Genomic DNA, 11,698 nt, shown 5'->3' on the forward strand with positions numbered 1-11,698 from the left:
AGAGACAACCCCTGCCCAGATTCTTATATTAGCTGTAGAAGAGAATCTGTAGGAAATAGAAGAGGCAATGCATACTTACTCTAAATGTATACTTGGATATTGAAAGCCTATTTAATATAAAATGCTACTTCAGCCTTTGGAACCTGGCATATGTACTGTTTGTCTACAAAACAGACTTTTTTTTAAAGTAATACTGAATAAAAATAAGTCAATAAAAGTTAAAGATTCCGATTTTTAAAGCTGTCCAAAGATGTGTGTCTATATTTTGAAAATCTCAACCATAATTTCCAGAGAATGCCATCTTTTGCCTCAAAAGCAAATACACTGTAACTGTAAGCGGTTGCAGAGAGTATGCTACTTTACAAAGTTTAAACGAAGCCTCTTTCCAAACTTATGGAAGAATTTCCCCTAAAGCAATCACATCTCTCAGTTACAAGGTTAGTGTTCAAATCAAAATGTGCAAACAGGTGGATAAATACAAGTAGAGGTTACTGGGAAATTAAACAACACAGCATCCAGACATTACCAGAACGTTATCAATAATACCAAGTCAAATGAGTCACTTCTCAAATTCTCTAAGGAAGAGAACTTTCACTAACTTAAGATTTTGTTTCTGCTTCCCCCCCTCCACTACCCAGTGGTCAGCTCAGGCTGGCACCAACTCTTAACATATTAAAGGCACTTTTGCTTTACCGAGCCTTCAATAAAGTAGGATGTTGTTTGTGCCTGACACATTCATTCCTTTTGGGGTATTTTAGAGTAAACCACTATAAAACTAACCAGGAATAGAAAGAACTGCGCCTAGGTCTAATCCTTAATTACACTGTCCTCACATAGGTAGGGTTCCTGTGTACTGGGATAGAGGAGGGAAGAACAAAGACCAGAGGCGAGGGGACTAGAAGATAGGCGATAAGAAGAATAACCCTACAGAATGTCGCTAAGAGGTGAGACATGTCACAGACGCATGTGAAAACACGTGGTTTCCTCACATCTGGGTATCTAGAATAAACATGATCCCAGCCCAGTACTGACATAGACGCATCTCATTGCCCATTTACAGAAACTTTCCTTTTCCTTTAAAAGTTTGAGACCCTGGTGCTTACCTATTCAGTTAATCAGCTTTGATTCCCATGTCTCTGAATGAGACACTGTTCTGCTGTGCTACCTTAGCCCCTTTCACGGGTTAAATAATGACCCCAAGGAGATTTACCCATCTTTGTCTCAGGGGAGAGATCCTGGGGTTTCTATCACTGCTTCCGTATGTTTCCAGTCCAGTCACCTGCTGTGTAGCACGACAATGCACCTCAGCGGAATAACTACCCATCGACCGGAGGCGAGTCAGCTGGGAAAGCGCCTCACCTATTCCTATCACCGCCCCTTCGCGCGTCCGGCTGCAGAAGGGCCGCTGCCCCTTACCTTGCGGGGCAGGCTGGACGCCAGAGCCCGGGCACAACTGCAGGAGAACTTGCAGGAGCAGGACGGTGACTTGGCGCTTGCTCGGCATGTTTAGTGAAGTGGCGGGAGAGCGCAGCCCAGCCCCCTTCCCCTGCTCAGCTCCGCTTCTCGGCTCCTGCCGCGCCTCTGGGGACCAGGAGAGGGATGCTGGAGCTGGCCCCTAAGCGGCCAGGGGCATGGAGCGCGGCTCGGGGCTGGCGGCTCTGCCTCCGAAGCTCTGCGGGGACAATCGCTCACTCAAGCTCGGCAGCCCAGGCAGGGGCTGTTTAACCTGGGACCTGCTCCTCGTGCGGGGAGGAGGGCGGAACTTCAGGAGGCTGCAGTCCATTGGCCGCAGGGTCCTTTCCCCTGGGCAGGCAGTGGCAGGAGGAGGAGGAGGAGGGCGAGAGGCAAGGAGGGGGTGAAGCCGGTGCGTTGTGCGGGACAAGCTGTGTTAGAGACAGACTGACACAAAGAGCTGCCCCGAGACACAGAGATCGGCTCAGGGAGTAGGGGGTCTCCCCAGCCCGAAAGGGGGAAAGGATTTGGCGGGAGGTTCACTTTCCCCTAATCTCTTGTATTTCGAAAAAGAGAGGCCACAGCGTTGGTTGTTCTCGTTTAAAATAAGACATTAGAATCTGTACACTAGCAAAGACTGAAACCGAGCAACCCACACCTGATACAATTACACAACGTTAGTGGAGCTTGCTTTGGACTTCCAGGGATGTCTTCCAACGAATTAACTCCAGGTTACACCAAAAATTCACGTGTATCAAGAGTGGGACTCACATGGAAAATTAATTTAACCACTATTCACTTATATTAGTATCTGTTCCAGTAAACTTAGATCCAACTGAAAGCATTAACCAATGTGGCCCTTAGATAAATTATGAAAATCAACAGAAATTAAATACATCCCTAAAGGTGACCTGCAAAAGATTTTTTTTTTAACTGAGCATAGAGCACTGTTGGGATTCTTTACTGGGGCACATAAGGCATGCCCTTTAAAGATTTCTTTGCTGATTTTTTTTTTACCTGAAGGCTGGTCTACACACAGAAATTGGACTGATTTAACTAAATTGGAAATGGCTGATGGAAATTGTGTAGGTTGATTTCAGAATGTCTGAGTGGTTGGCATCCATTTAGCTTAGCCTTTCTTAAACTGTTTTCAAAGTGTCCACAAAAAGGAGTTGCACTGATTTAATTAATTCTGTTTAGAAAGTGGAGCAAATTTTATTGCTAGATTGGGCCTAATAAGAAACATTAGGAATTGTCAAGCCTGGTCTTCCATGGCTTTGCTTAGAATACATGGGATCATTGGGAAAGCCCAAAGCTTGTTCAGTGTAGGTTTTAGAGCTCACATTAAGGTGGTTATGTCTCGCACAAAAACTTCCTTTTATTCAATATGGTTATAGATCAGAGAAGTTGAATAAATGCTAAGGAAAACACAAATACCTGGGTCTTAAACCACCTAAAACCCCTCTCTTTTAATTAATTGTCAGTCTCCTAGGCCAGGGGTAGGCAAGCCGATTTTCAGTGGCACTCACGCTGCCAGGGTCCTGGCTACCAGTCCGGGGGGGCTCTCCATTATAATTTAATTTTAAATGAAGCTTTTTAAACATTTTAAAAACCTTATTTACTTTACATATAACAATAGTTTCATTATATATTATAGTCCTATAGAAAGAGACCTTCTAAAAATGTTAAAATGTATTACTGGCACGCAAAACCTTAAATTAGAGTGAATAAATGAAGACTCGGCACAGCACTTCTGAAAGGTTGCCAACTTCTGTCTTAGGGTCTTGTGGTGTCACTATTTCAGTAATTCTCTAGTCACCACAGTGTCTTCCAGCCAGGCCCGGACATAAATTTCTAATGTAAAACACCCAGTTCCTTTTGGAGCCAGGCTTTCTTGTAACCTCTCTCACGGATGGCCACACAGAATTCCCATTCAGGTAGGGCTGTCTCGTAAGTAATCTTCGGGCAGTTTTATGCTTGAAATCAAATGGGATTCCCAAGTGAGTATACCACAGAATAACAGCTGCCTGGCTCCTCTCATACTCCTTGCAAATACCACATAGCCCAGAGAGGTGCCATTGCCTTCTGCTGGGGTAGGGAGCAGGAGGGAGATGTCTGGGGATCAGAGAAGACAACACAGACAACACCGTTAGGGATTCAAGTCAATGTTGTTACCCTCTACCCCAGGCAGAATGTGGATCATTGGTTTGTTTGAATATCAGCAGGAAGGAAGAGCTATCTGAAGCTGTCTACGTCCTACAAAGGGCACAAGAAGGAAGGGACTTGTATTAGTGAGCAAAGGGGTATTGACTAGTGTGCAATGGCAGTCGTGCATGGAGTGCACAGTTAACGAGCAGTGCAGAGATTAGAACCATGGGGCTGGGGGGTATCTCTATGTGCCTGAACACTGCAAGCCTTCCGGGGTGGGACCGTAGGACTGGAGCACTCGCCGCTCAGCAAGTGGAAGCCCCACCACTACATATGGAGTGCAGGTGCTGCAGAGGCTAGAATTAAAGACACGGAGCAGTCCTGCTGCTGCTCTACACTCAGTGGGGTCGGGAGAGGAGAATTCCTTTATCCTCAGTCCTTATTCTTTAAAAATATAAACGTAAGTGCCTAGCACAAACACACCACCAAAGCAAGGAATATGACAGCTACGTACTAAGGCATCCAGTAACTATTGTGGACACTACAGAGAAAAAAAGGACAATGTTAAGGTTTGCCATCACTAATCTAAGTTAACAGACTCAAAGATTTGCTATACTAGTTATTTAGCTTCATTAAGCAATGCATTCATTAGAGTTTGTCAAAATATAGGGAGTGTTTTCATGAGACCTCCCTGTTTTATCTACAGCATTTTGGTTTTTTTTCCTGACCAGCTCTAGTTCTAATTTAGTCACAGAGGTGATTCTTGATGGTGTGCACTGACAGCAGTGGATTTAATTCTAGGAAGATCTCTGCTCCAGTGCCATGAATTTTACAGTATTTGCTTTCTAAGGGCCAAATTCCATTCCCACATGTGTGCACCAGGAGTTGCATGTGCATATCAGATAGCAGAATTTGGTTCTAACAAATATGCTGTGCTACCTATAAAATGTCAGAGAACAGAGCAAGTTCACAACTCCTATAAAAACAGAAGTCAATCCATGTTTACATGTACTTAGCCAGTGGACATAAAAGGTCCTTGTAGTTTTCCAGGCTTTCATTTCTATGTTCAGTTTTATTACTGAAATATATTACAGACTGAACAGAATTTTATACCTATGCACAACCTTCTTTTAAAGGATTTTCACAAAGTACTATGTTTATTTGCTGTCTGGATGTGAGTATTTGACCTTTTAACTGTCTCTTTGGATAACAAAACTACTATTATATTAACTATTATATTTTTACTGTTGTGTATTCTCTGAAATTTCAACCCCAGGTTAGCTGAGTAGACCTTAAAATTTTGAACAGGAATCATGACAAATTACTAAGCACTACATTATCAAAACATGTTCATACATTTAATAATATGTTCATAAAGAAAATTCTGAAAGGCACCTGAGACTGTAATCTTTAATATAGGGTCTGTGAGTAAAGCTCAACTCAACTGTTAAAATATTTTTCTTTCCTAATTTATTTAAATCAACAGACTACTAAGCATACAGAATTTAGAGAAATTGTCAACACTGTTGGTTTTCCTTAAAAAAAAAAAAAAAAAAAAAAAAGCCAGTGTTTTGTTCAAATTCCAAGTAATGGGGCAGGGAAGAGGCCAATTGATGAATTCAACTTTCATAATTTGTTCTTAACATGCAACAAAAGACTCACTGTTTTTCATGAAAGGGTGCCTGGGTCACTATTTTAAAAACTCAGCATACTTGCAAAACTAAGACACAGGAATGAAACCCAGCTCTAAATCACAGCCTTTTACTTTTATTTTGATAATACAGACCTTATCCTTCAACCTGTACACAGGTGAAATTCAGATGGGCTTCAAAGAGAGTTTTGCCCATATAGAAATGCAGGCTCAAGCCCTAAACTTTCAAAAAAAGACATATAATCCTTCCCAAAGTGCACGCGTAGCTTTCATTCACACTAATAGGCGTTTCAGGCAAGCATCCTAGTGGAAAAAGATCCCAAATAGCCCCTGGATTGGGGAGAGAGGGAGCAAGCTGCTTCCTCTTGATCCCTGCACTGGACTCTGCAGTGGCACAGGGATGAATTTGGCCCTGTGGCAATGTAGGAAGGGTTGATCCTTCTACACCTATTTAACAGATGTAGCCCTCCAATGCAGCCAGTTTAGCCTGCACCCATGAAGAGCCACAGACTCACCCTTCCTCCACATAGAAACAGTCCCCTTTGGGGTCACTGAACATGCAGGCAGCGGCCATCTATCCTTGCACAGTCCAACATAGGGATACTATGGTGATGAGAGCCATATAAGTGCCTAGACAGACAGACAAGGAAGTAGATTATAGCTAAACCCTAGATGGGTAGATTAGGAAGGAAGGATTCCTTGAACCCTTTCCCCCCTCTAGCGCATCTGCCCTTCGTCTACACCCTACTTTGCTGATTGAGCCTTCTGTGTACTGTTCAGTGGATCTTCCTCCTCTCCTTCCTCCATGGTTCTAAGAAGGTCCCACCAAGATCAATATTTGCCCCCATCTCTATTCTTTCTACAACCTTTCTAATATGATCTAATGCAGTCTTGTATTCTTAACTGATCACTTACAGCTCCTGTCTCCACTCTATCCAACATCACAACTTGTCCTGTCTCTCTGACATCTCATCTCAGATATCTTATCAACTTAAATTTAACATGACCCAAACCGATGTTCTCATCTTCCTTCCCAAATTCATCGCACTGTATCTTCCCTTCCCTGTCACCAGCGACAGCACTACTATCTTTTCAGTCATTTGGAACCAGAACCTGAGTTTAGTGTTTTTGCATTCTCACTATCCCCACACATCCAGGCCCTGACCAAACATGCCACTTATTCCTCCATAACGTTTCCCGGATCCTGCTTTTTCTCTTTCCATGAAGCAAAAGAGGCTGTCCAGCTCTTGCATTTATCAGCTGCCATATTGACTATTATCAGAGGGGTAGCCGTGTTAGTCTGGATCCATAAAAGCAGCAAATAATCCTGTGGCACCTTATAGACTAACAGACGTTTGGGAGCATGAGCTTTCGTGGGTAACACCCACTTCGTCAGATCATGTATGGAAATTTCAAGGGCGCAGGATACATATATGCAGGGCAAGCTCTGAGATGAGGGTAGTTCAATCAGGGGGATAAGGCCCTTGTTTCATGCAGGCAGGTGGTTGATGAAACCCAATGTAGGAGGAGAAACTGGTTTTTGTAAGTTGCAAGTCCAATCACTAGTTCTTTGTTTAATCTGAGCTATGGGTCAAATTGCAGATGAACTGAGCTCAGCAGTTTCTCTTGAAGCGGTCCTGAAGTTTTTTTGCTGCGAGGATGGCACCTTAAGGTCGCTATAGTGTGGCCAGGGAGTTGAAGTGTTCCCTACAGGTTTGTATATGCCATTCCTGATATCTGATTGTTGTCCGTTTATCCTTTTCCGTACCTGACTGTCCAGTTTGGCCGATGTACAAAGGAGAGGGCATTGCTGGCATATGATGGCGTAATATTACATTGGTGGACGTGCAGTGAATGAACCGCTGATGGTATGGCTGATTGGTTAGGTCACTCTGCACATCCACCAATGAATATATGCCATCATATGCCAGCAATGCCTCTCTGCATGTACATCGCCAAACTGGACAGTTACTACGGTTTGATGGTGTAAGGGGTGGCAACCAAGTGATTCACCCCATGATTTCCCACAGGTCTTTCATGGTGCCTGCCAGGAAATTAGATCCGAATCTGTAAGGATATCAGAGGGCCAACCTACCCTGGCAAAAATGTCGTTAGGGCCTGGTACACAGCTTTAGCCCTGGTGTGCCTAGAGCTACGCTTCTGGCATCTCGGGTACGCAAAGTCCAGACAGTAGTACCTTCCTCTGGCCGTCTTTCTTGGGAAAGGACCCAGAAAACCACAGCTACTCACTGAAATGGACCTCTATGTATAGGGAGTGGCCTGGAAGAGGGGCCTTGACCAGATCTTGGGCTTTCCACTCTTTGCACGCCTCACAAGACCGACATACTTGGCAATGTCCTGCCCATTCCCCCTTCCATAGAAGGACTTCCCAAATTGTCTTTGGTCTGTTCACGCATCCCAGCATGGCCACTGGGAGATCATGGCACAGCTAAAGTCCCCCAGACTTATTGGAACCACCAACTGTTTTTGACAGCTGCCATTTCTTCCCTGTGTCGCAACCAGAAGAATTCCTGTAGTATAAAGTCCCTGGTCTAATAACACCGGGATGGTTAGAAGAGCTGAGAGGGGTGGGGCGCTCCATGCCGCCACCTCAGCTTCCTGAAGGCTGTCATCTGCTTCTTGCTCAGTCTGGAACTGTCCCTTGAGGCGGGACACCAGTTCTTCCTCAGACTGTGGACTTGGCTTGGTCCCTCATGGAAGCGATCGTAGGTGATCGGGGTCTTTGTTCTGTTGCTCTGGCTGAGACGTCCTCTCGACGCTGGTGCGAAACCTGTGCGTATTTCACGAGCTCTGGCTGTAGCCCTTTGGTATGGTGTCTGTGCTTTGCCAGTCAGGCGCTGCATGGCGCCCCTCGGTGTTGAGCTGAACGATGTGGTTAGGCGTTGCTGGGGTGGCTGGTGCTCTGTTGCTGTTCCAGTTCCGGTCTGGGACTGAGTGCTGTGGCTGTCAGCTAGAGTTGGTAGCGGAATCCGGGTCCACTCCTCTTCTGGCGTCTCTGGTAACAACAGAGTGGTTTCTGTGGACGCTAGGAACATGAATGGGTCTGAAGCTTGCCTGGCTTGGCGCGGTCAACATTCACCCATTTCTCATTGCCCGCTTCACCTAGTGGCTAAGTCTCTCCCGTTAAGCAATGGGGATTGGAATAATTGTCCATAGACTGCAAAAAGTCCAACATTCCTGACCAGCTTTGCACTGGACAGGCAGTTCAGTAGGCAAGTCACAGCTTGTGGACATGAAGGGGTAAATGGTCACTTTGCGCCTTTGGGTTGAGAGTTGATCCACGAAGGATTGGGGAGTAGCTGACACCTTGCCCCCGTGTCATCTCCATGTGGTAACTCTTTCCGCCTACCCTCAAATTTTCCCTTCGCTCCAAGGGTATTGAGAGGCATCCTGGGCCTGGGGATCTTTTGTGTGATGGCGGTGTAATGACTTGCACCCGGGTGGGGTTCTTTGGGCGAGTTCGCTTTATGTGTCCAGTTCATTTACACTTAAAGCATCTTCCTAGCTCTGACTGTCAGTGGGTCGAGGTGAGTTACTGGAGACACTCGGTGAGGTGGAAGAATGGGTGTCTGTGGCTTTCTTTCGTCTGTAGGGTCTTGGTTTGCCCTCGGTTGTAGGGTTGATTGTCGGTGTGCCCCCTGGGGTATTCATTCCCTTGACAGTAGCTTTCTTGCTTTCTGCACTTCCATCCATTGGCTCCAATCTCCCCGCCTCGGTGAAATTTTTGGGTTTTCCATTTGTATGTACCGTGTTATGTCCTCAGAACACCATCCAGAACTGCTCCATTGTATGAGGAGTGGCAGTTCGTCCAGGGATTGTAACATTGGTTCCTGATATCGCAGGCTCATAATCTCTCCAAGTAAGTAGGCGTGTCTGGAAATGAAGCATCTGGTCGTTTCCACTTTTGGGTTCTGAATAACGCCGAAGGGCATGAATCGCGGGTTATCCTCATTTGTATCTGGCTTGAGTTTGAAACAGTTTATAATCATTCATTCTGTCCTTTGGCATTCAGCTGCAACTCTGCTAGGTCCAGAGCGGTGACCGTCTCGCTCTACCATGTACTGGTATTCAGTGATGCTGTCCCAAGGCAGCCCTTTCAAATTTCTAAAAGGCTCCATGTCATCATCTGCCTTGAAGTGAAATTCCTGTGATGTGGAACATCATTGTTAGGGTGTTAGATTGCTGAGCATTTCGCCTAGCCAGCTCTAACTCCAGTTCATGTTTTCTCTGTTTTTTTCCCTCTCTTACTTCTCACTTTCTTGTGTTTTTTCCATCTCTCATGTGTGGGCTGCATCTTTGGCTGCTTGTTCTTTTGTTTCTTTCTTTGGTGGGCTGCCTTCTTTGGCTGCCTGTCTTTTTAGGCTGCCAGTTTGATTTGTTCTTCTCTTTTTCTTTGCACTTGACCTCTTTTCTCTTTTTTCCAGTTTCGCCTGCGCTCTGTCTTGATTTGTGCCTCTGCATCCAGTTTTGCTCTTTCTTGTTTTCAGGGCATCCTGGTAGTCATGGTTCCTGCTTCTCTGTGTTGGGGTGCCCTCTGGTGTTTATTGTCTAACTGCTTTACCTCACAGCTGGAATGGAGTCGGTGAGAGAGGTGGGTTGGGTTTTTAAAACAAAGAGGCTATCCCTTTCCTGTGTTAAACGAGTTAATTCTGTAGCTTGCTTGAATATACTTGGTGTGACTACAGCCCTAATTAGGTTGGATGTCAAACCCGTGTGTGGGTGGTTTCAAGTGGGGCTTGCCTGCTAATACTGGTTCTTCAAGACATCAACCTGAGCACCGAGAGAAACAGAAAAAAAAAATTTCTTCTCTGCTCCTTTTAAACTCAAACCTTTCTTCTAGGCTTAAAAGCCCCTAGCAGAGAAAAGAAACAAATAGTACTTCTGTGTGGCGTTCTGGGAATTCTTTGTCATTTATACGTCCTACCTTTTAGCATGCCAACATTTTAACACGCATAAGTCCAATTCTGTATCTTTCAGCGTCGATAAACAATGGTGGTGCCTACATAAATTTCCTTTATAGCTTGAATTACACAGCTTAATTGCGATAGCGTGCCGTAGCCTGAACGTCAGGACTTCCAGAGTGTCTGGGTCGTCACTCTGGCGCCCCAAAACATTCGCTCGGGGATGGGGTAGACTCCCATCTAAGACTCATCACTGCCCTGGATGGAATCACAGAGAGGGAAATTGACCTCATCTCTGATGTTGTGTTGCCCCTTCTGCTCGTCGTGTCTTCGTTGTTTTATGCGTCGTCGCGCAGTGGCCTCCCTCCCGTGGGGAGCCGGCCTTGGAGCTGAATTCACGTCCTAATTTCAATTCCATTTTAAATGCAAAAACAGTAAATGGATGAGATGCAAGGGTATTCCTTGCGACTCTCATTCAGAGTGGTCCTGGCAGAGGCCTGAGGCTCTTTTGCAAAACTCTTGACACAGAAGAGATCTTTCTCTTCACCTCACTGTGTGAGTCAGAGTCCTGCAAGGTAAGCTTTGCAACTCTGACACAAAAGATTTCTCTTCCCCTGTTTCTTCTTCCCACCAATTCCTGGTGAGTTCTAACTAGGAAAATCCACAAGGTCTTAAAAAGAAAGCTTTATATAAAGAAAGAAAAGACATAAAACTGTTTTCTGTTCTCTGCATCAAGGTGACAATACACGGGGCTATTGGCTTAAAAGAAACAAAATGAATAAAACAGTCTTATCCAAAAAGAAATACAATTTAAAACATTCCAGCAAACTACACACATGTAAATACAAAAAAACCCAATAGAAGTTTACTGTCTTTCTACTTTTGTACTTACAACTTGGAAACAGAAGATTAGAAAAGCTTGAAGAGAGACAGTTCACTCTCAGAGCCGAGAGCAACAGAACACAAAGACACACATCCAGAAGTTCCCTCCCTTGAGATTTGAAAAATCTTGTTTCCTGATTGGTCCTCTGGTCAGGTGTTTGGTTACCCCTTTGCAGGTGAAATAGACATTAACCCGTAGCTATCTGTTTATGACACGTTACTTCTCATGCATGGAAAGCAATCCCTGAACCAGCCATTACCCCTGTCCTCCTTCAAATCTCCCCTCAAGACCCACTTGTATCAAAATAACGATGGTAAATCATCAACTGATAAGGGCTAGGCCTGTAGGTCATAGGGATTATTGATATCCTTAATATTTCTTGTTTACATATATTTAATTTTAAATTAGCTTAATATTTGAACTGATCACCTGCCTACTCTGTGTGACCTCATGTTCCTGTCACTGTTCCCCTTATCCTGTGTTATATCCATTTCCTTTGAATGTTTTCTTACATTAGATTTTCAGGGAAGAACCTGTCTCCTACTATGTATTTGTACAGCACCTAGCGCAATAGGGGCCCAATTCTGATTGGTACCTCAGCACTACTGTAAGACATGTTATCAATAGTAACAATCTCTAGGG

At 44.6% G+C, this 11,698-nt stretch overlaps 1 protein-coding gene across 1 annotated transcript in view; it reads right to left on the reverse strand.

Annotated features, from left to right (window-relative positions):
- Window positions 1-1,682, reverse strand: part of THBS4 (thrombospondin 4) — a 67,242-nt gene extending 65,560 nt beyond the window's left edge. The window contains exon 1 of the mRNA XM_032765014.1: window positions 1,417-1,682. Within this exon, the coding sequence (XP_032620905.1) occupies window positions 1,417-1,504 (88 nt within the window). The 5' untranslated portion in view covers window positions 1,505-1,682. The remainder of the gene's footprint in view (window positions 1-1,416) is intronic.
- Between the last annotated feature and the right edge of the window lie 10,016 nt (window positions 1,683-11,698).

Source organism: Chelonoidis abingdonii, chromosome 6, assembly GCF_003597395.2.
Source record: "Chelonoidis abingdonii isolate Lonesome George chromosome 6, CheloAbing_2.0, whole genome shotgun sequence".
In the NCBI taxonomy this organism is placed as follows: domain Eukaryota; kingdom Metazoa; phylum Chordata; order Testudines; family Testudinidae; genus Chelonoidis; species Chelonoidis abingdonii.